This window comes from Prionailurus viverrinus, chromosome C2 (genome assembly GCF_022837055.1).
Source record: "Prionailurus viverrinus isolate Anna chromosome C2, UM_Priviv_1.0, whole genome shotgun sequence".
NCBI lineage: Eukaryota > Metazoa > Chordata > Mammalia > Carnivora > Felidae > Prionailurus > Prionailurus viverrinus.
Genome location: NC_062569.1, coordinates 117963404 through 117988966, shown reverse-complemented (window position 1 = coordinate 117988966; position 25563 = coordinate 117963404). Strand labels below are relative to the sequence as shown.

At 36.5% G+C, this 25563-nt stretch overlaps 1 protein-coding gene across 6 annotated transcripts in view; it reads left to right on the top strand.

Annotated features, from left to right (window-relative positions):
• EPHA3 (EPH receptor A3) overlaps positions 1-25563 on the top strand; it is a 356643-nt gene that overhangs the window by 269849 nt on the left and 61231 nt on the right. For 4 of the 6 annotated variants that reach the window (XM_047875912.1, XM_047875916.1, XM_047875914.1 and 1 more), the window contains 5 exons: positions 7200-7324; positions 10279-10441; positions 18156-18258; positions 18962-19029; positions 24513-24638. In XM_047875912.1, coding sequence (XP_047731868.1) covers positions 7200-7324; positions 10279-10441; positions 18156-18258; positions 18962-19029; positions 24513-24638 — 585 coding nt within the window. The remainder of the gene's footprint in view (positions 1-7199; positions 7325-10278; positions 10442-18155; positions 18259-18961; positions 19030-24512; positions 24639-25563) is intronic. The other 2 variants (XM_047875913.1, XM_047875917.1) reach the window with 1 other exon arrangement.

The window sequence follows — 25563 nt, the reverse complement described above, 5'->3', positions numbered from 1 at the left end:
TTGAGAAGGGAGAAGGGCTGAACATGGAGTTAAGCTTGATCATGCCTACATGACGAAGCCTCTGTAAAAATCCCAATAGTATGGGGTGTGGAGAGCTTCCAGGTCTATAAGCGCGTCCATGTACCGGGAGGTGACACACCCGAACCCCACCAGGAGAGAAGTTCCTGTGCTTGGGACCCTCCCTGACCTTGTCTTGGATATCTCTTTATGTTATTTAATGGATTGATAAATGTAAGTATTTTCCTGAGGGCTGTGAGCCATTTTAGCAAATAAATCAAAGGGGAGGAGGAGGTCATGGGAACCTTTGATTTGTAGCCAAGTCAAACCGAAATTTTGCGTAATCTGGGAACCTACTACTTGCAATTGGTATCTAAATGGGTGACAATCTTGTGGGACTGAGCCCTTAACCGATGGATTCTGATGCTATCCCTAGTAGATAATGTCAGAATTTAAACCATAGAAATTACTTTTCTCTTTACTATAGACAATTAATGACATGATTTTATAGATAAGGGTATCTCTGCTAAACATATTATGGTTTTTATTTTGGTTTGAATTTTATTATTTTAACATCAAGAGCTAAATGGAATTTATCTTTGAAAGGAAATAACCACAAAATATATTGTATAGTTTACTGCAAAGCTAACCAAGCTGCATAGCTAGTTTTATACAAGGTTGTCATGACATTAGGCACTGAAGATGCTGAGGGGCTTATAATGTAGTGCGAAGACATATTGGTAAGCAAATTATGCAATTACAACCTAATGCAGTAGGCTGAACAATAAGAGAATGAACAACTATTCTGTACATCAGAACAGAGGAAGAAGCTGCTTAATATCGCCTAAGGGACTCAGGAAGGGTTTCATGGGAGAATTCTATTAGCCATGGATTTCTAAGGATTATAAATACAAGAGCATTTTCACATGGAAAAGGAAAAGATTGAGTGTTCCAGACAGCTAATGTAGCAGCACACTGTGGACAGATGACCGAAGGAATCATCTTCAGAGTTTTAGTTTGAAAGGAGAGCAATAATAATAAAGCTGGTATGGGTGTTGCCGTCTTATGAAGAATCTTAAATAATTATGTAATGAATTTCAATTGATATCTCTCATTGTAGGGGCGCCTGGGTGGCGCAGTCGGTTAAGCGTCCGACTTCAGCCAGGTCAAGATCTCGCGGTCCCGGAGTTCGAGCCCCGCGTCAGGCTCTGGGCTGATGGCTCAGGGCCTGGAGCCTGTTTCCGATTCTGTGTCTCCCTCTCTCTCTGCCCCTCCCCCGTTCATGCTCTGTCTCTCTCTGTCCCAAAAATAAATAAACGTTGAAAAAAAAAAAAGATATCTCTCATTGTAGTTCAGAATTTCCCAAATGTGCGATCTTAAGAATTTTCTAATACAAACTTCTTAAAACTAGATTCTTAGACCTTTATTTCATTTCTTATATTTAGTTAATAAGCTTAGAAAAGACTGATTTGAAATTATGAAATTTTGAAAGAGGGCAAGGTTAATGTTTCATTTACTTTATAAAATGATAAGTCATCAAAAGGTGAGAAAGTTGCATTTCTGGAAAAATTGAGATGAAAACTATAGAATCCAATGCAGGTGAAAAACGACAAGAGTTTGAACTGAAACAGGGATGGAAAAGTAGAATTGAATAAAGAAAAGCCGTCAGCTTTCAGATTTTGAAGCTGTTGGCTTGCAGGGTTGTTGGTGAGGGAGAATATATAAAGAAGTTTAACTTTGAAATTCAAACTGGTTAGTCTGTAAAGATAGTGAGTCCTGAGACCCAAACAGGAAATTCCGGACAGCAACAGGTTGAGGAAATCAGGATTGGGGTGGTGAGATGGAGAACATTAAACTATGAATGATTATGCTAATTCAAACCCAAGAGTGTTTCTGGATTTAATAGAAGGGTTCACTTCCTAAAAACCAAGAAGGAAATGTTCTTAAGTGGGCATTGTAATGAATGGTACAAAAATATAAGGGAGTAATGCTTTGAAAGGCATGTCTGATTCAAAGTAAAAATCTTTCAACCATTTACTGCAAAATATTTTCCCATGGAGATAATTTTAAAAAGCTTTGGCTCACTTAGAAAAGAAATACTGAGCCCTCTTTGTTATTACTTTAACTGGTCCAATCTCTAAACCACAGATACCTCAGAGGTTCATTAGAAATTCCCAAACCCAGAAGGAGGAAAGTCCCAATAAAAACAAACACACCAAACCAGATCCTTTAGGAGTTGAATTTTGAAGTTTTGACTTCCTGATTCTAAGGATGGGTCATATTTTAGCTGCAGAATAATAGTAAACGTAGCTTGAATATACCACAGCTAAAATAATGAATCTCTTCCATGTCTGTCAGTAGATTTGGCGTGTAAGTATATCATGTGTAATTCAAATACAAATTGTAAACCATACAAGCCCCATCTCTAAGCCAATCTCTTTACCTGGAAACCTCTTTAGCCCACATTTTCTGCTTCTTCACTGAAATTTGTTTTTTTGATTATTTCATTAGATGCAGTCAGTGGCTCAGGTTACACTGGCAATGAGAGAAAATATTGCCTTTCCTTTATAAATAAATAACTGGGGTTCAATTATCAACTATTTAGGGTTATACTTCTCTTATGTCACTGTCCTCTGGACTACCCATTACATGTTTCTGATTCAAGAGGCTACCAATTGCAGTGGTCTGGAACTAGGCAAGTAAACACCCAGTGTACATTCAATCCTTGGCTCCCAGGAAGTGATGTCTCCCCAGAATAGAAATTGAAACCATTTGATAGCAGATTTTACAAAACACATATTACAAGATAACATAAGGTGAAAATATCGGTATAGGTCTATGTAATGACCAAAGAAAATTTTTAATTTTTTTTCAATGTTTATTTATTTTTGAGAGAGAGAGAGAGACTCGCATGAGTGCGAGTGGGGGAGGGGCAGAGAGAGAGAGGGAGACACAGAATCCAAAGCAGGCTCCAGGCTCTGAGCTGTCAGCACACAGCCCAACACGGGGCTCGAACCCACGAACCGCGAGATCGTGACCTAAGCGAAGTCAGCCCCTTAACCGACTGAGCCACCCAGATGCCCCAACCAAAGAAAATTTTTAAAGAATTAATTGAAAGAGCCTTGAGCAAGTCAGCTGTGACACCACAGAATTTTTGTAGTACGTTGAAGGGTCATAATTTTTCAGTGGTGTAATATAAGTATAGGAAGGCTTCGTGGAAGATGATTAACTGTGTGATTCCTGAGCCTCTCTTTCCCTCCCAACCCTTTTTTCTTGTATGTGTATTCTTTTAGGGAACATTTCAGTTAAAATATAATACATTTCACTTTATAAGTGTATCATGTCTCCATTCTTCATTTTCCAGAGGACATGTATATCCGGTTGTACCCAGAACAGCAAAAGCGAAGATCAAATAATTGTTCCCTCTCAAATACCAATATAACCAAAATGTATTTTATACACCAAGACATTATTTGAAAGAGGGTCAACTTACTAAAAATTATTTTCTTCTTACTGTTTTAATTTTTCCTGTTACCCCTTTTTCATATTTTTTTCCCTGTATAACTCTGCATTTACTAATCTGCATAAAAGCCTGGACCAGTTTCATAGCAGCCTATTTTGTCATCAACTTCTTTCTCTTAATAAGATAGTCATTTTAGTAATGTGTCATTTAGTATATATAAAAGAGGCACCAGATTAAAACTCTTAATCTTGGGCTATTGGGGTGTTGACCAGTAATTGCTGTTTTAGCTTATAGGACCCACATTTTGCTGGGAAAAAGCTGTGTCTCCTTCTCCTATGTAACTTCTCACTCTAGGTGAGAGCATTTTTCTAGTTTTAGGATATATATATCTATATGTAGATATATACATAGATATATATATAGATATATATATCGATATATAGATATATACATATATATATATTTTTTTAATTTATTTATTTATTTTGAGAGAGAAAGGGAGAGAGAGTAAACTCTCAAATGTGCACCAGCGGGCAAAGGGCAGAGAAAGAGGGAGAGAGAGAATTTCTAGCAGGCTCTGTGCTGTCAGCACAGAACCTGATGTGGAGCTCAGTCTCAGGAACTGTGAGATCATGTCCTGAGCTGAAATCAAGAGTAAGACAACGGATTGAGTCACCCAGGCTCCCCTAGATTTTTTTTTCATTCCATGTAACTATTACCTGCCATTCTTTCAAATCAAAGTTAAAAAAAAAGGAAATGAAGACCAAAAAATCAAATCTATTTTATGATATATATGCAATACCGTGTTCTCTTAAATACAAAATATAATAAATTTAAAGGATTTGTATGGATTTTGGAAACTAGCACTTTGAACAAATCACCCTTTAATACCTGGAAACTAACTTAAAGAGATGTAATCCATATCACTGTTTCTCATTAATATTACAAATTCTGTGAGCACTTAAGGAAGTGTGGATAAATTATACTTCAAGACATGAATTCAGAGTGTTCTAGAAAATCTTTTAAAGAGCACTGATACAGTGTAATGCCCACGGAATTCATCTCTTCCTGCAGTATGTTTTATTATGTCTTAAAATTATTTATTAGGAGAGAGAAAAACAATTTCTGTTAATTATTTATGAATATTAAAATATTGATGAGCATTACCTAAATGTGACAGGATCCCAGCTGGTGCACAGGGCTGACACTGCTGAAATGTAGCCAACACAAGAGGCGTGCACTAAAAGAGCAGAACAAATGACTTAACAGGGGCCTAAAAGCAGCAATCAGAAGAGGTTCATTTAACTTAGAGAAGGCACAAGCTCCGAGCAATTGCCTCTACTTAAGTAAGTGTGGAATTACAAAAGACTATTTATTACAGTCGAACAGGGCCCTGCAGCTTGCTCAAAGATCTTTGAAGAATTTCAGCAGTTATAAAGTCTTGCTCAGTGCAGAAGCAGTAAACGTTGGGCAGATCCCAAGCAGCCTGCAAAGCTTTCATTAAAAAGTTAATACAGCCTTCCTCACGATTGTTCTTTGAAATGAATTATTTTCTCTCTCATTTTTTGTTTTTGTTTTGTTTTCGTTTTGTGTTGTTTTGTTTTTGTTTTTTTAAGGAGAGATGCCATACATGGTAATTTTCAAAACTTCTCTGAAAACTGTATTTTAATTGTTAGGAAAAATAAACCAGTTTCATGGTGATATGGAATGAATGAATGTAGGGTCTCCATGGGTTTACTAAGAAAGTGTTCCAACATCAAGAATCTTTGAAATGCTCTGTAAGTATATATTAAAAGTTATTCCATTAATGGATTTATTTCAGAACAAAAATGAATGGAATTTCTTCATTTTGTACAAAACAGTATTTATTTCCCAGGACATTAGGGCTACAACTTTTCTATTAACAATTAATGAATTGTTGTTTTGTTTTTTTTAAATATAAAGGTTAAAGTAAAAGAAAATAATTCTCAAAAATTAACATATTTTTGTTTATTTATAACTGAATGATGTATTTAGAAACATTGAATACATTTATAAAATTTTAATGAAATATAACCAAAATAAATTATCCTTTGCTAAGAATCAATTCAAGAGCAGGAAACCAGTACAGGTTGGAGGGGTGAGGGTGCTGTGAGGCCAATCCAAGAAATAAAACAATAATATTGAATAGACAAAAATTGAATATGAAAGGTAAATGATGTTAAGTTACATGAAAGGATGTTAATTGCTAATGGGAACAAAATATGGATAAGAAAATATATTTACTTTCCCATCAGAAAAGCAACAGCTACATTTTTCCTTGGCAAAAGATTAAATTATCATTTCCAGGCCATTAAATGAATGAAGCTTTAATTACAAAAGAGTTCAGAAGATCTTACAAATAATAGAAATAGGAGAATGGGGAATTTATTGAAGCGGATTTTTCATTTAGATTTACCCTTTCTAATACAGTGTCACGAGGCAAGCTTAGCAAAAGCTCTATTTTAAGTAAGGAATACAAATGAAAGGCATTTACAGACAGGAACAATTTAAGAGGTTAGATGCAAACATCAGCATGGGACAATCACAGAAACATCAAATCCACAAATAGGAATCTTCCAATGCTGGCTATTTTGGGGAATACAAATACATAGCGTTCTAATGCTTCTTGATTGAGAAAAATCTGTAAGAAAATAGGTCCTTTAGCAGTGAAAACAATTCAACAGTTAATGTACTTGATAATTCTTGATTTTTGTATTGTTTCATGTTTGCAATTTCTTTTGCCGCATTCTATTAGGGCAGAATGCTGCTGAACCCCACAGTGAGATATTTCAGTTGGCCAGTGTACCAGGGTTGAGATCCGAAACCAGAAGTGCACTGAGGGATAGTACGCATTTTTTTTAATGGAAGGACTTAAGGAGGATATCACTTAAAATATATTTAATCTTCCATTAGAAATGAAGGTAACCGTATGATATCTGATCCAAACAGATGATTTTTATTCATATTCTGTACTTTAGATAATGCATAGCAAAACATAACAAATACAGAGTCAACACCCAATAAGACACCTCAAAATATGTCCCAAGATTTGTGACACGAAGTGTATTCGGTTCTTTGGTATTTTTATTAAATATATATATTTTAAGAAATAAAAATGTAACAGCAGAAGATTGTTGTTTCCTGATATTTTTATTCATGAGAGATTTGGTTAGAAGTCAAGACCTACTATAATATGTTCTAAACCCTGTGTATTTTACAATACAGTAAATATTATTATTATCTATAGATACCAAGGGACTCCTGGTGCGTAATGGATTCCAGTCCTCTTAAAGAGTTGCATATGAAAATGTTATCAATGAGCTGAAGAATCTGGCATTAATAACTTTGCAACATTATAACAAATAGGTAGCCCTGATTTTTTGTTCTTTTTTAATATATCAAATATATTTCATTGCTTACATTATAGTAGCAGATTGAAAACATCTGCTCACTTGCCACTAGTCCACCAGCAGCTGAAAATCTCAGCTCATTTTCCATAGGCCTGTATGTACCAAGGCTATAATCCAGCTGCTGAGGCTTGATATGGGGCCAGATTAATACTCCAGAGCCTTTGAAATGGAGATAGTGCTTTCTTGCCAAAGATTAGAGCAATGATAGCTTGCATTTGCTTGTTCCCTTCTCGTTCTGCTCTTCCTTACCGCCCTTCCCAATTGGATTGATTTGTGTCCTCCCCCATCCCTTCCCATTTTCTTTACAGCTCCATCACCTATCATGACAATTAAGAAGGATCGAACATCCAGAAACAGCATCTCTTTATCCTGGCAGGAGCCTGAACACCCTAATGGGATCATATTGGACTACGAGGTCAAATACTATGAAAAGGTGGGGAGATGATGTCAAAGGGTTGGGCTGTGTAGGGAAAGAGGTTACCTTCTTATGAGTTGTGCACTTGCAAAGAAACCAGTGGCATTGCTAAGAAATGGTAGAGCTCTGTTTGGAACTTGGGTCCTCTGATACCTTTGATTTATAAGTAGAGTGGGGTTTTGAAATCACTGTGCCAAATATCCCCCATTCTATAGCAATAAGCCACAGCAAAGATGTCAGTACCAAACTGAAGCCATCTAGTTATGGCATTCGAAATGACATTTTTCCTTCTACATTGAGAGACGCTGTTCTGTCAGCTATTTCACAGTGATTCCTTCATCTCTTGATGGACTGTTCCTTAGTTTATTGCCTAGGCATCGTTTCCTGACCTTCACATTCACATGAATTTCATTCAGTACAGATACTGAACTGTTGAACATTGAACTAATAACAAAACCATTGTATAATTGAACTGACAATGAAAAGCTGTCTTGATGTTGTACTAGGTAATTTAGAAGGTGGGCATAGATGGATGAGTCTGGTCCACATCATAAAATTGTGATTCAGTAATACAATTATAAAAATAGGTACATGATTATTTATAAGTAGAATTTAGGATATAGTATTTCATCACTCTAAATGGCACTTATTTTTCTTTGGTTATAAATTATGGTGAGGTTTAAAAGCAAGATGTATTCAAATCTTATCAGAGGTGGGTGGCTTTATAGCTACCAATGTGAACGAAACATATTTGTGTGCAGTTTACAAAGTATTTCAAGGTGAATTAAAAACAAATTGTGCATTCGTAGAGCACTTCATAGAACAATTCTGCATACATTATTTAATTTTGACCTGTCTGATAATCCTACGAAAGTGGGCAAATAGGTTCATCCACAGATAAGAAAACAGAGTCCATGGCATTATTTGAATTCCTCACAAGCTCACTGCTAATAAACAGGTATCTGTTTTGATTCCAGGCAGCCATGACTCCTCCTTTAGTATGTTTCCCTGTATTAGAAACCTTGCTCTACCCGAGTATGGATCATTAGAGAATTAGTGGTATAAACAGTTGTGCAAAAAAAAGTAATGTATAAACATTTATCTACATTGTGTAGTTATTCTCTTTATTGAGGGTAATGTATTTCACAAACAAGTATGATGCCATTTTTTTCCATGCTGCCACATGCAGGGAAAGGAATGTCTCTCTCATTAAAAGAAAACAAGAGGCCTAATAAACTTCACTGTGCTAAAGTCATAGTATAAATAACTTACATCCTAGCTTTTGGTGCTCCACTGTGACACTGTGAAATACTCAGCTGATCGAGATCTTCTGTTTTTAAAAGTGTGACAAGATAGATTGGGCAAATATAAGAATCCATGTTTTATAGACAATGCAACAAAATAAAAAAAAATTAATGATATGCCTCAGTTCAGATTAGATAGCAAAACCAGAAAACACCCAACCTTTAGACATTTAGAGCCAATTCAAAAATACAGTTAATCTATGTTCATATCTTGACAAACATACACAAAATTCTGAAATTGTCAGATTCTACCAACAAAGCACAATGCACATCCTTATATTAAAACAATATTAACCAGTGCAAGAAAAAATGGCTGAATCTACTTTTTAATCCTTAAACATTTAACCATTTGATGCAAACTTACTTGCAATATTATCTTTAATATAGACATTTATATAAACACTTATTTTTATCTTAAATATCTTTTATCTTAAATCATAAATTTAAAAATTATCCTCAAATACATATACACACATACGGACACATGTATATACACATATACATATACATATACATATATATACATATGTATATATACACACATATACATATGCATATACATATATATAATGATGCTTAGAAATGTTTTGAATGTTTCACTAGATTTAAATTCTGTAAGGTCTAGCTTTCTTTTACTTTTTCTTTTTTTTTTTTAAGGTCTAGTTTTCTTGACTGTTTACTTCACTAATGATGATGAACAGATTCAAGTTCCAGGCATAAGCTCAATTTTTTAAAAAATGAATTAATTCTTTCTGTAAAATAAATATATTTGATCCTCTTTATTATTTAATATACCAACTCAAATGTGATTCAATACATAACCAGCATCATTAACTAAAAAATGTGTGTAATGTGCAACTTTTTTTCTGGTAAATTCTGTTATTTTGGTTGAGGATATCCACTCCGGGCCCCGGCACAGGTGCAGGGCATTCCACCGTTGTTCAAAATCAGGTTACCCATAAAGTGCTCAGTATACGTTAATGTGCCTTAGGGGAAAAACACAATTCTCTGAAAATCCGAGTTTTGTACACAAGGCTTGACACAAAGACTTTACTGTTACTTTGCACTGCGAATTTCCTCACATACAATGTAAGTCTCCTGGAGAAGATCCTTTGGGGAAATGTCTCTAGGCTTTGATCTGAAGATATTTGTCTCTGCTAAACCACAGTGACTTAGATTAAATACAGTGCACATATAAGTGATGCTGAGAAATTTAATGTAGCGCCATATGTAAAACCTGGGCCTTTTTAAAGTTTAATATTTTATAATTGATATCTTTCTGAGAATCAGTAGGGCATCCCTATTAGGTTTAATTCAAAAGGATATGTTCCTCTTTGTAAGTTTATTTTTGAAATCGGATTGAAGCTTTCATTCAGGCTTGGCTGTGAAGAAAGCATATCACTTGGCATGTTCACTAACCAGTAAGAATGAAAACTAACTTTTCCTGCTTTATGTGCAAGGCGCAAATCATTTTATCCAAATTAGGAAATTCTGTATATATTGTTAGCTTCAAAATGCCTCTATTGTATTCAGAGAGTGAAATAATTGTCACCTCTTTTATATGTCCTATGTTAAAATCTGAAAGAACTGGTTTTGGGTGGCTCACCTTTTTACCATCCAATAGACTTATGAAGATTTGATTGTAACATGATTTTTCTTACCTCAAAGCAGGAGCAAGAGACAAGTTATACCATTCTGAGGGCAAGAGGCACGAATGTTACCATCAGTAGCCTCAAGCCTGACACTACTTACGTATTCCAAATCCGAGCCCGAACTGCAGCTGGCTATGGGACCAACAGTCGCAAGTTTGAATTTGAAACTAGCCCGGACTGTATGTATTATTTCAGTATAGGGTGTAGGGGGGAGGGCTGTTGCAAAGTTGTCTGATAATTCACTCTTTTTCTCCCTATCTAAATTTAGATAATATGTTGACATTTAGACACATTGAAAGTGTACTGCTTGAAATATTTAGTCATTTATATGGCGTTGGGTCTGTAGTGTGGGTGTGCATCTGTGTGGGTTTTTTTTTTCTTTTTTACAAATCAAACATATTCTAAGGCCTGGAATGCTACTGGTCTTCTGTTGGCCATAAATTGCTTTGAGGAACGCCATTTAATATGGTAACATACTCCCAGTACCTGTTCATCCAGATGTTCCGGGTTCATTGCATGATTCAGTGAACTAGGAAAAGAAACTTGCTGATCCATGAGGATTTTAATATTGTTTTAATCCTTAACATATTCAATCTTGTATCACTTGGAGATTAAGGATTTTCTAAAACCTGATTTATCACCTCATTCACATTCACAAGCAATTTGGATAATCTTGTGTGTCTGACACCAAATTTGGCATAGACTGGTCTAAAATTGGCAAACATTTTCCCAGTAACATTTCTCTTTTCTTCAAATGCATTTGCTTCATATTAGAAAAACCCTCTGCTAAAATATGATTTTCAAAAAGCTAATAAATATCATGGCCATGGTACTAATATGGAGTGAACACAAGTTCAACTTCAAGCTAAGGATTTTATTTAGTGTATTAATTAATGAAGAGACTATTATATATTTATTTCTGTTTATTATATTCTAAAAAAGATTAAACTGGTTTATTTGTTTTTTAGATTAAACTTGTTTAAAGGAAAATTTGAAGAACAGATAAATATGCATATATAAATACATATTTGTGTGCATATATATTACAGGCAATCAGGAATACTTAAATTTATTAATTTGTCCCAGACTGATTAATATCCTATAGGACAATAAATGTAATGATTGGAGTCATCTTTTCTACTGTACATAAACCAGTTCTATCTCTAGTGAACGTTTTATTTTAATTGTAATGGGAAAAATTGTATATATCACTCAGTTTCCTGCAACTTAAATTCACAGTTGTAAAATAGCCTAGAAAGACAATCAAAGATGAACTCCTTTTAGAAAAAATCATCCAGGGAGGGTCTGACAATGGCCAGCACAGTACCGAAGAGAAACCCAATAATCTCTTTTGACTGTTCTGGTTTGGCATTTCTCCTGGCATGTGTATTTCCTGTCTAAATATTTTGTCTGCGATCTAAAAGCACATTGGTTTTGGTACGGTAATATTTTTATTATGCCCACAATCCATACCTAATAGAAACATTAAAAGATAAACACAAATTATAAAAAACAGTTTAAGTTAAATAATAGTTACTGTATCAAACAGTTATGCTATTTTATGGCACACCTTTTGTCAGCTGATTGGAAACGCCACTTAAGACCGTAACCAGCTGTACCTTCCGCAAGGTGTTGAGAATCTAGTGTTCTTAGAAATTATCAGCTCACACTGAAACGCGGTAATTCTTCTAACTCGAAGGCGAGCTGCCATCCCCCAAAACACTAATCTATATATACTTCAAAACCTCTGCTAATTCTCCTGCGATGGATACACATGTTTTCACCTGTGGGGCGGTCTTGGGAGTGCCTGCTCGGATGTCCCTGCCACCAAGTCAGCAGCTGCAGACAGCCTTATGCTGCTGCACCTGCCAGGACCCACTGCAGGCCTCCTGCACGGGCCACGCTCTCCTCCATGACTAAACACCACAAGGGCACAGGAGTCAGCCTCTTCTGCCTAAGGTAGGACTCGTCCATGGGCAGCCTTCCCTCTGGGACTCCAAAGAGAAATGGCTTTCCGAGAACATTAGAAACCAGAACGTTATAAAATATCATGAAAGTGCATCCTGAACAGGTTTAAAACAAATTTAAATTTTAGATGACATCATAACAGAGTTTAATTGCAATTTAACATTGGTAGTTCTCAATCTTTTTGTAACATTTAAGTAATGCAAAAAAGTTGCCTTTTTTTTAAAGATTTTATTTGTAAGTAATCTCTACACCCAGAGTGGGGCTGGAAATCACAACCCTGAGATCAAGAGTCGTGGGCTGCACCGGCTGAGCCAGTGAGGCGCCCCGCAAACAAGTTTCTTGTTCTGAAATGATTACAAATTGAATTTTTTTTCAAACTTTTAAATGGTTATTTAAGTTAAGAACAACAAAACCTACATTTGCTTTACCAAGAAAGATCACAAATCCCAGAAAGCGAAAAAACACATGTTCATTATATCCTGTGGTAGAAATTAGGTATATTGAGGGGCAGGAGGGTCAGATCACCATTAGATAAACATATTTTCCGTTTTTAATCAGCACTTAACTCTAGGTGATATGTAAATTTTCAAAGGGAACAACAAATCCCAATATACTAATGTGATTCCAGATTTACTACAGATACTGCCGTGACGGCATTCTGCACGAACCCCTAATGAGGCTTCCGTGTCTGAGGTTTAAGAAATATTCCATTTGAAAACTACAGGGTTTGGGGGTTTTGCCAAATAAGTTTTATATTTGCAATACTTCCACTGATGGATACAGCAGATGAAAAGAGAATAAGAAGGAAAAGATGAGCTTTTTAACATCATGTTCCTCATTATAAAAATCTTTGAGTGGTATGGTTTGATATTTTAAAAACTCAGTTTACTCTTTTTCACCATAGAATTCTTCCAGACTTTAAATATAGATGAGAAAAAAAGGTATCTTTTGTCTTAGGGGGAAAAAAAGACAAAATCAACTCTCTGTTTTTTTAATCAGAATGATGTATTCATAAAAATTCATTCTAAGAACTTAAGAGTCTTATTTGTTATATATTGATATTTAAAATATATATATATATATATATATATATATAAGACTGATGTTTGTATTTCTTTAACATTTTGCTGTTTATTCTAATTTTTTTCTAGTTTTTATTTTTAAAAATTATAATAGAAGTTATCTTTCATAACACATATAGATATTTCTTAGAACAAAGTGGGTTTTTACCTGGAGTTTAGATAATATTTTTTGTAATTATCTTTTTTTTTTTAATGTTTATTTTTGAGACAGACAGAGTGTTAGTGGGGAGGGGAAGAGAGAGAGAGACAGAGATACAGAATCCCAAGCAGGCTCCAGGCTCTGAGCTATCAGCACAGGGCCCGACACAGGGCTCAAACTCACGAACGACGAGATCATGACCTGAGCAGAAGTCGGATGCTTAACCAACTAAGTCACCCAAGGGCCCCAAAATGTCTTATTTTTTATAGTTATTATCATCTTCATTTCACAGACAAAGAGACTGAGGCATAGAGAGTTTTAAGTAAGCTTTCCAAAATCACACAATTGGTAAATGACAGGTCTGATTCGAGAACCTATGTATTTATGTGATAATATATTAAGCATTTTCTTTCTTTTTTGTTAAGTTTTGTTTTTGTTTTTGTTTTTGTTTTTTTGAGAGAGAGAAAGAGTGAGCAGGGGAGGGGCAGAGAGAGAGAGAGAGAGAGAGAGAGAGAGAGAATCCCAAGCAGCCTTGCACTGACAGGAACCCTGAAATCATGACCTGAGCCAAAATCAAGGCTTGGACGATTAACCCACTGACCCATCCAGGGATCCATTAAGCACTTTCATAAGCATTTTATTTGATCCTGTTCCATAAGTTATTCCGGTACTATTATTTCCTTTATACATGGTTTAGGACAGAGTTTATGTGTGTTTTTTCTTGGGTTGCATAACTAGGAAGTAGAGTCAGTGAACCTAGAATCTCCAAATTTTGGAGTACTAATCTAGTGCTACAGTTGTACATTAAAAAAAAAAAAGATATTATGCTGAAATTGTAGAGTTCATAGGAGTAAAGGGGCTTCCCTAGAGTCAAGGTGGCATCTCCAAAGCACGAAGTACAGACAGAATGAAACTGACGTGCTTGGAAAAGCAGACAAGTCAACTGTCTGGAAACCCTCACTGGGCAGAAACTGAATCCACAGCACTTTTTGCCAGTTTTTTACTGGAGAAATGAAATAATAAAAATATATAACATTTATTAAGCACTTACTCAGTGCTTGGAACTATTTTAAGTGTTTTGCTTGTATTAACCCGTTTAATCCTTGCAACAGTGATCTTGTGTCACACAGCAAAGTAAGTGCAAATCCAAGCATTCTGTTTCACGAGACTGAGCTCCTAACCAGTCTGCTTTAGGGAGAGAAGGTCGGCTGTATGTGCAGGATGTTCTAAATGGGAAGTGGCCAGAAACAGGGGAAGCAGTTTGCTTGTGGGAAAACATATTCAAAATGAGTTTCTAAGACATGTAATAGAGAGCAATTTTTAAAAGTGTTCCACGTAACATTTTTAGACAACTGTATAATGCATTTATTCAAAATCCCTCATTATAAATGTTTGCTAATTTCACTAACAAAAATGATCCATTTTGATTATGTGCCTTAGGTAGTCCCCAGGATTCATAGATATTTAGAGCTAGAGGACATTGCAGAGATGTCCTAATTTAATTCTGTCTGTGACAGAAAAAGAAACAGAGAATTCCTCTTCCTTCTATCATGCTTCCTCTCCCAGTTTCATTGACATTTATCTCATCTCCTGGCTAAACTTCACAGAGAATGCAGACCTTGCTGCCCTTTAGAAGTTACTACGATGTACGTACAACATAGAAAGCATGAGATAAAGTTATTATTATAGGTTTACGGAGCATTATTGAATCACTAGGTTAAGTTACTTTGCAAACTAATCACAGATCTGTATCCAATGGATAGGTATGTATCCGTCCAGGGGTTCTGGGAGAGAGATGTTAAGATGGACTTCTATGAGCTTAATAGGGGAAAATGCAGAGAGAGGAAAGAGGCGGGAAGAACAGAAGCGGTCAGGCTGCACCTCTTGCTGGGATGTCTGTCAGCGTCTGTGAAGAGGTGGAGGGAAAGAGAAGAGTGGAGGAGGAGGAGCTTCAGCCAGCAGCGCAGCTCTGCGGGTCTCCCCTGGGGGTCCCGCAAGCTGTGGGGAGCCCCAGAGTGAAGACTGCCCTAGAGGAGTCCTGCACTGAGCAGGGAGGGCCTGGCTACAGTCCCCTTGTAGTGTTTCATCATGGAGGCGAGGTGGCCCGTGCATGAAGGCTGCGGTGGGTCCTGAAGGTGCAGCAGCTGGAGTCTGTCTGCCCGCTGCAAATTTGGTCGCGGGAAGATGCGAGCAGGCACTCCCGTGCCTGCCACAGTGGTGTAAACAGTTTGCTGGTAGTAAAGAATAAAGAGCTTGCAGCAGTTTATATAATGAGGATGCCATCCTACCACACTTGGAGCTCTTATTTTCAGATGCTTAGAAAACTTCTTACAGCCCATCTGCCATGTCTCTTTATTTGCATCATTTAGCTCTCCCTAAAACTGAATTATTTTCAAGAAATCCTTCCAAACTTAGATTTTGATCAGGCTGAACATTTGATAATGGCGTCTGGAGAGGTGATAGTATTCAAATAATCACACTCTCTCTTCTAAGCTCTTTAGATACATCGCTCATTCATTTGTTCAATCAGCATTTACTACAAGGGCAATATATGTTAAAATACGAGCATGTGAAAGGCCTTGTTCCGGAAGCTGCGTGTATTTTAGAGTCTAGGGATTAGGATGCTTATGGAGTTTGTTAGCAGATGAGGCTGGAGGTGTAGGCAAGGAACAGGATCTTCAATGGCTTTACCTGCTCTGCTACAGAATTTGCATTTTACCTTAAAAGTGATGGAGAGGGGTGCCTGGGTGGCTTGGTCGGTTAAGCATCTGACTTCGGCTCAGGTCATGATCTCACAGTCCGTGAGTTCGAGCCCCGCGTCGGGCTCTGTGCTGACAGCTCAGAGCCTGGAGCCTGTTTCAGATTCTGTGTCTCCCTCTGTCTCTGCCCCTCCCCTGTTCATGCTCTGTCTCTCTCTGTCTCAAAAATAAATAAACGTTAAAAAAAAAACTTTTTAAAAAAAGTGATGGAGAGCCCTGCAAAACTTTTATGCATGACGACGACATGATCAAATTGATGGTTTAGAAGGAATATTCTACTGGCCAGATAAAAGATAGGAAAGACATGCAAATAAAGACCAATTAGGATTTTCTAATTGTAATCCAGAAGAGAAATGAAGACATGAACTAAAAAACACTTAAAACAGTTTGGTGATTAATTGGATAGTGAATGATGAGGTGAGAGAGAAGACAAGATGATTTCGTATTTGTGTTCTCTATCCTTGCTACTCAAAACATGGTCTGGAATCAGCCAGCATCAGCATCACTGGAAGCTCATAAGGAAAGCACAGTCTCAGGGCACCTGGGTGGCTCAGTGTCCAACTCTTGATTTTGGCTCAGATCATGATCCCAGCGCCATGGGATTGAACCCCATGTCGAACCCTGCACCAAGCTCCGTGTTGAGTCTAGAGCCTGCTTAAGGTTCTCTCTCTCTCTCTCTCTCTCTCTCTCTCTCTCTCTCTCTGCCCTCTCCCCTACACCCCTCTAAAATAAAATAAAATAAATTTAAAAAAAGAAAAGCACAGTTTCAGTCCCCACTCTAGACCGACTGAATCAGAAACTTCTTTTCCAAAAGATTCCCAAGTGGTTTGAATGAACATTGAAGTTAGACAAGCACTGGTCTAGCTCAAGGGTCAGTAGACTTTTTCTGTAAAGGGCTAGATAATAAATATTTTAGGCTGTGTGTGTAGACAGCCTCTGTGCTCCTACTCAACTTGGCTATTGTAGCATAAAAGCAGCCATAGATAATACACAAATGAATATGGCTGTGCTCCAATACAACTTTACTTATGGACACCAAATTTTGAATTTTACATAATTTCTACGTGTCAAAAATCTTCTTTTGACTTTTTACAACCATGAAGCAAATGTGAAACCATTCTAAGCTCCTGAGGTATACAAAAACTGGTAGCAGGCCAGGTTTGACTCCCGGACTATTTTTAGGTGAGTGAGTGATGAGACATTCACAAAGGTAGGAGAGCAATTTTTTGGTGGTATGTGTTAAAAAAAAAAAAAAGAAAAGAAAAAAACGAAAAAAACGAAAAAAAACCATTTGAATAACTCTAGATATTGCAAGATAATTAAGCTTGTTTAGAAAGCTTTTAGGGCACCTGGGTGGCCTAGTGGGTTAAGCATCCGACTTCAGCTCAGGTCTGATCTCAACTTTTGTCACTTTGAGCCCTATACTGGGCTTTGTGCTGACAGCTCGGAGCCTGGAGCCTGCTTCGGATTCTGTATCTCCCTCTCTCTCTGCCCCTCCCCCACACATGCTCTGTCTTCTCTCTCTCAGAAATAAATCAACATTAAAAAAAAAAATTAGGAATCTTTTATAATTTCATTCAGGGAAATCTGACCTGTTCACTATGTTCCTCTGATAACTTCTGGTGTATCCAATGAGTTTCTTTGCAGTAAGCCTACAGAAAACCAGTCCAGGATGTTTCGGAAAGTTCTGCACTCAAGTAGCGATTGATTGATGCCTTTGAAAGAGAGTATCTTATCTTATTAATTGGAAATTTCAAGCACCCTTATAGGCACTGTCTGTTTTTACACTAACGTGGGGAATTCTGTTTACACTGTATGAAGCAGGAAGCCACATTTTAGGTAAAAGCAGAGTAACTATGACTGAGTTTATCAGCTTTTCCATGCCGATGTTAGTTATGGTGTGTTAATGCCTGGCCTTTTCTTCTTTTTCTCTTCCACCCCCCAGCTTTCTCCATCTCCGGTGAAAACAGCCAAGTGGTAATGATTGCCATTTCAGCGGCAGTGGCCATTATTCTCCTCACAGTGGTCACCTACGTTTTGATAGGGAGGTGAGTTTGCGGTCTCTTTTACAGCCACTCATTATTGCTCTGCTCGCTCTCCTGAATTGCGGCTACAATCTGAAGACTGTGGTCAATGAAGTACTTTAACAACTAAGAATGTCTCTGCTTGTATCTATTCTTTCTTCCCTTCCCTTTCTTTTGTTTCTCCATCTTTTAGTTTTGATTTTCTTTTTTTTTTTCCATGAAATTCCTGCCCCACTTTTCAACCTTATACCGCTTCTCCCTTTTGACCTCGTTTGCGGTTTTTACTCTCTTTTTCCAATTGTTCTCTCACTCTTGAAATACACCCCAGATTTCCCTGCCACTTTCTCACCCAGAACACTGGTAAGGCAGCACAGCACTAATCGCCGACAATGGAGACTTTACCCTTCATTCATTCTAACAGCAGTTGTTAAAAAAAAAATACTATAAACACTTTCTAAGGCCATTATAAAAACTGAACTGAAGGGGTCTGCACAGTGGGGAAGCAACTCTGCATATCTCCTCATTAGGCAGCTTTCCAGAGTCCCCAGAGTAAGAGGCTTTCTATAAAGGATTTAGAAAATATGAAGTCATTAAACTTTCACTAAAGCATTTAATTGTTTGAGGAAAATGCCTTATTTTTTTTTTTTTGTGCTTTGCACATTCTGAGCATAGATAATTGCTTTCATATATTTTCTTTCTGTGTTCTCTTCCCCTGACTTCCCTCCAGGTTCTGTGGCTATAACAAGTCAAAACATGGTGCTGATGAAAAAAGACTTCATTTTGGGAATGGACATTGTAAGTTCCTAAGCTGTTTTGGTGCTTTGGTTTCGCTGTTCTAGTTTTAGCCTTATTGATACATAATTGGATAACTTCCCCACAAAGCAGAGAATGCAAAAGGAGTTTTAGGAAAGAATTGAGCAGATTAAATTAATTTAAAATGGGGAAGGAAATTCATGGCTCTGCATGAAGTAATTTTTGCATGGTCACATTTCAGCATCCTTCAGCAAAGTGAAGGATAACCTATGGTTTATAGCCAAATAATGTACATGATGGGGAGTATGTACTCTAGTCAGCTCTGCGTAGCTGAAAGGCAAAGCGTATCTTCCATTTCCTTATTTCTCATCCTTCGCTAAAATCTAAATAGAAACCTTGTCCCTTTCTGAACTCCCAAATAAATATAAACAACCTCTGTTTATGTGAAACGCCGTAGTCTATTTTGTCAACCAACCAGGAGAGAGCCTTTAAAATAAACTGTTTATTTTGGAGTTACACGATACCTAACTGGTCGGAAAGCCAGCACTTTTCCCTCGTATGTTAATACCAAGCAATTTCGTCTCCTTTTAATATTTTCTAAAGGAAATACTCTTTTGGGAAGCAAAGTGTTTATATCTAATAAGAGGACTGACTCTTTTTTTTCTTCTTCTGGCAAAACAAATCATCCCAGGCATTTTGATTTTCCAAACGATGTGGCAATTACTAATCAGTGGACTCAAAGGGAATAGCATGTTCTTATGGAAATTAGTGCAGACTAAACTCATACTTTCGTGCTCTCAGATCGTCTCAATATGACTGACGTAGTCTTGTAAGCATCACTTTCTTTGATTCGCTATTGCCTTGTAAAATTATTTTCAGTTCAGCGTGATACTTCATATCCGTCATTGGTTTTGCATCTAAAAACTATAGCTCCCCTTATAACTCAAGTAACAGCTTGATTACCTGTTGCTAACATGCAGGAGGCACACAGTAGCTTGCAAAAAAAGAAAAAGAGAATGTGTTCCAAAATGTAAACTGATGTGAGCTGAACACAGTGACAGAGTTTACAAAGGGCATGGTTTGTTCTATCCTTCTCATTGTAGTCATCACAGAATAATTCACAAAAGCCAAAGTGCTGCCTTCCTCATGGCAACATCTCATCATTTTAGATTACTTTAAGAGAATGAATGAACAAATTGCAGGAGGCTTATGTAGCTTTTTTCATGGTCCCCCCCAAAAACACTGAGTCACAGCTGCCGTGCATAAATTAGAGCAGTCACATTCCTGTGGATTAAACTGTTCCTAATTTGAGTTGGATAGTCAATGTAAATATTGTCTTTAGAGTAAAACAGTACTGATTTGGGTCTTTTAATATCGAATTGTAAATCTCATGAATTTGGAACAATGATAAGTTTCTGTGTCTCAGTGGTAAGCACGTTCCTCTATCACTCCAATCTGTTTTAGCTCTTGGTTTTTCTGGTGGAATTGGTTGAAACTTTAATTTTCTTCAAATGTACAATGTCTTTATGATAGACAAACAAAAAAGAAATGCATTTTGTCCTAGCTGTAAGGGCATAAAATAACTTATATGCATGTCATAAACTTTCTGCGTCTTAGTGCTACAGCTGGTTTATTTCAGACCATTTATTTGGTATTACTTTAAAAAGCTCTAGCTATGAACTATTCCCTCCAGTCTTGTTACAAATCCTATAATATTGCTTCAAAAGGAAAGAAATGTGTTTCACCTCCTAAGATCCTGTCCCCTTGCCCTCTCTGGCTAGGCCTTTTTATTTTTTGCTATCCTTAGGGCAACTCATGCTGGTAAAATGGAAATGTAAATTATTGTGTTTGCACAGAACGAGCTGTAAAGTAGTACAGCTTAACACGTGTGCATGTGTTTATTATCTGGTTTTCTTGACACAGCCCAGTTACTCTGTATGTTGCCCTTAATTATTGGTGTGAAGGGATTATGTGCCTTGTATCCTGCATCACCTGATTCCTGGCACTTCTGGGGTCAGCAGTTAAAAGTCAGCAGCCAAAGCTCCCACAGTGAACAGGCCATTTAACTTGGGGATGTGTGTGTTTATATTTGTATTGTTTCCCAAATTTCATGTGGATAGAAAAGCAATTTATATGATTTTATTTAATTGCAATGAATTTGATTTTAGTAGGGAAAGGCGACTGAATTTTCAGATTATTTAGTGATACATATACTCTCTAGGGCTGACAGGTATAGAAGGGCCACTCTAAAGCACAATTCAAGGCTGTTTAAAGCTAGTAGTTATTTAAAATGTTAGACATTGTTTCTGACAACTCACTTTATAATGGTCTTTGTAAATTCTGATACTAGTAAATTGCTTCCAAATTGATTTCCTTAAGTTCAGCAAGGTTAACACATTTGTAATTGTTTACAAGAAAAATTTTCATTTTTTAAAAAATAATTTTTACCTTACTTAAAAATTTTTTTACTGTTTATTTATTTTTGAGAGAGTGGGGGAAGGGCAGAAAGAGAGGGAGACACAGAATCCAAAGCAGGCTCCAGGCTCTGAGCTGTCAGCACAGAGCCCGATGCAGGGCTTGAACTCAGGAACCATGAGATCATGACCTGAGTCAAAGTCGGACACTGAACTGACTGAGCCACCCAGGTGCCCCAATTTTTACCTTATTTTTTTTTACTTGAAAAGGAATACTAAATTTCCTTATCTTCTGGTCCTTTACTGTACAATTACTAGAGATAAATCAAAACTGGATGATCATATATCCCAGTCTCCCTTTGATGTGAGCTTTTATTAAAATGTAACTAAACTAGGGGCGCCTGGGTGGCGCAGTCGGTTAAGCGTCCGACTTCAGCCAGGTCACGATCTCGTGGTCCGGGAGTTCGAGCCCCGCGTCGGGCTCTGGGCTGATGGCTCAGAGCCTGGAGCCTGTTTCCGATTCTGTGTCTCCCTCTCTCTCTGCCCCTCCCCCGTTCATGCTCTGTCTCTCTCTGTCCCAAAAATAAATAAACGTTGAAAAAAAAAATTTTTTTAAATGTAACTAAACTTATTATACAAAAAGATTCTGGCAGAACTTTATTCCCTAACATATTTTAGTAAGTCTATAGTTACTTTTGCTGTTTTCCTTACTCTTAAGCAAGAAAAGTATCATAGCTTTCCTTAATCTGTTTGCTTATTTTAAGGGTAAAGTGTTTTGGTACTGATAATATTAGAAATAGTTTTAGTGAAATAATAAATTATAATAGACCACTGAACTAAAGAGTGACTCTGCCATGTGTTTTTATAGGAAGCAATGATGTTTACAATAATGGCGGAAGCTTGCAAACTGATCTGGGAGCTCAAAAGGAATGGACATTTCTGGCCCAAATCCTGTCTCCAGAAACCTCAATCATATTAATATTTGATTAAACATTCTTACCATCAAAATACATACAATGTCTGTAATCTCTATCATTTATTGAGCATTAACACCATAACAGGCACTTGTGCCTAGCACTTGAATAACAAGTATTCAAGAGCTTTCGTTTTCTGACACCTAGCTAATTCTTTTTCCTGAGCTGTTCAGAATAGAAAAGCTTCAAAAGTTCTTACTTCAAAAGCTGCTCTACTCACGGTTTACCCAAAGCAAGAGCAAAGGACTTGTCATTCCCCCAGTTCTGTGGAGGTAACCTTCAATTGGTGTCTTCTCGATAATCTGCACTTGGCCTCAGGATGGAGAGGCTGTTGTATTGCATGCAGTGCCAATGTCAACACAGGCCAAGTAGGAGGAGCTTTAGCCTTTCTTCTCCATTTGCTTCCTGACCCTCCCATTTCTATTCTAGAGTCTCAAAAATCATCTGGAGAAGTAACTGAGGAAAATTGAATTTTTACTTCCCAACCACCACTTATTTTTTATAATCCATTTATTCTTATGCCTCTATGTCATCTCTTGAAACCTTTATGGATACTTTGCAGGAACATAACTTATTATGTGGTGTAACCAGGGAATTCATGAAGATGTCCTGTATGTCAATGAACTGATCATTTCTCAGCCCGAACCATGAAATGCTGGACCCGTTGGCCTACTGTCCATCGTGCTGAAGGCTCTCTGGAATAATTGCTGTCGTCAGTCTCTACATCCATTTCATGCAAACTACAAAACTGAGTCAGAGACCTCTTTGGTCATCACTGAATGTTCAGTTGCAATTTGCCATTAAGATGCTTTCATTATAAAGGGATACTGTAAAAGATAACATCTTATTTTACTTGTTACTTTAGGATAAAAAATATCCTTCAGTAATATAGGGTCATAAAGGAAAAAACAATCACTATTATGCATTCCTGCCCCTTGCTAAAACAATATTTTTTTTACCAATTTTTAAAAAATTACCAAAATTAAAAACAAAAATCTATCATATAAATACATATACTGTATCTTTTAGTGTTAGATCATGTTTATGTACTTTCATAGATCCTAAGTTCCCTTTTATAAAAATTTAGTTTTAAGGGTGACTGGTTGACTCAGTTGGTAGAATACATGACCCTTGATCTCTCCGGGTCATGAGTTTAAGCCCCACATTGGGCATAAAGCTTACTTAAAAAATTAGTTTTACTGTAGAGAAATTTAGTTTATTAAACATTCCAAATTATTTCTAATATGACTTATTTTCCAAATAGTGGAAATCTCATTAGTATTAAATCAAATCCAAAATGATTCTCCTGTATCTTTTATCCATGCTACTTTAATTATAGAACATCACAAAAATTTTTCACCTTCAGAATTATTAAATAAATATACATATTATGAAGGAGGTTTATATTTAATAGGCTACAAGTGTAATTTATGTTTGGGATTTAGCTTTTTGGCACCATTATTAAAATATAGAGAATTTATATTGCCTTTATGCTAAAAAGCTACACAGTAAGATTTCAGTAATTTTATATTATGTTAGTATATTCATATAATACCCATATTATATATGCATATCTTCACAGGTTTAAGTATATCTATAATTACAAGGGATGAGTTTGATTGTGAATGTTATTAAGAGCAGAATAGTGTCAGACAAAAGACATGCCGTTTTATATCCTTTAATTAATTTATCTATAATCTTAGTCACTGTACTGCCTTTTGAAAATATTTCCCAAACTTTGATTTATTGTCAGATGTGGCATTTTCATAAATACTTGTTTACGGCACTATTTGTAGAATCATAAATGTGTCATAACGTGCACTCACTACGGCTGATGGTATAATTACTAGATCTACTCGATCTTCTCCTCGAGATTCCCCTTTTTGAATGCTCATTTTCCTTGTAGTGTTTTTGCTGAGAAATGTGGTTCCTCTTTGTTTCATTATGGGGAATTGTGTTTCTTAAATTGTTCAATGCATAGTCCAACCTCTCTGCCAATTGCAGAATAAACTAACAGTTGGTTCACTTTATGGTAATAGGGATATTTTTTCACTAATAATATGGTTATAAAATTTTCTCAGTAAAGTTTTTATAAATCAGTTTTTACAATAATGCCTTTCTTCCTTCCCTTAAACAGTAAAACTTCCAGGTCTCAGGACTTATGTTGACCCCCACACATACGAAGACCCTACCCAAGCGGTTCATGAGTTTGCTAAGGAACTGGATGCCACCAACATATCCATTGACAAAGTTGTTGGAGCAGGTAACCATCACAGTAACCCCACTCTCTATCTACATGTTAATTACAAGTTTGCAACTATGAATAAGAATGCTGCCTAAGAATGTGCAATTTCTCAAGCCTAAGTTATACTGCTGTGAAAAGGGACATTTTTCTGATTTCAACATCAAAGGCAGGCAATAAATAAATGAAGGAGCATTTAATGGAATGTAATGATTTCAAAGGTGCCAGACTTGCAGACTCACAGACTATGGCCAGCTTTTTATTTATTGAATTTCAGAGGCGGCAGCCTCAATAGCTCAGTCTTCCCCTGACTATGCCGATCATGTGTCACAAAGCCTATTTGACTAAACAGGGATAACAGGATAAAAGTGCGTCTTACTTTAAACAAGCTCACTAAGTGAAAATTTTGAGTTTGTAAAACAGGCAATTTTAGAATCCTCTTTGGAATTACAGTAAAAAGGCGACACAAAGTAAAATCATCAATGACGCATTTTACACAAACTTCCTCAAAACTATTTTGAGTGGATAGTTTAAATAACATAAAGTGCTCCATTTTAATACTTGCCTATAACTTTATATAGTTTAAATTTTTGTCGAAGTTTGTTTTCATATAGATACATCTTCAATCTAATCATTAATGGACTCAATTATAATCCCATTAACAAACAGCTCTGGAGTGACTGTGAATAGCAGTTGCCTTTTGCCAATAAAAGTTACAGATACTTATAAAATAACACTTTTTACATTTACACATAAACACAGGGACATCCACTGACATTCAGTGTGCATTTGATTAAAACTACTACTCAAAAGTGAAAATAAATAATCTTTTACAATAGTTCTGCTCCACCATCTCATTCTTCAATATTATTTTAAAAACAAATGCGAAGTAGTTATGTTGATGTGGGAAATAGAAAGACTGAGAAACCAACTCATTGAATAGTGA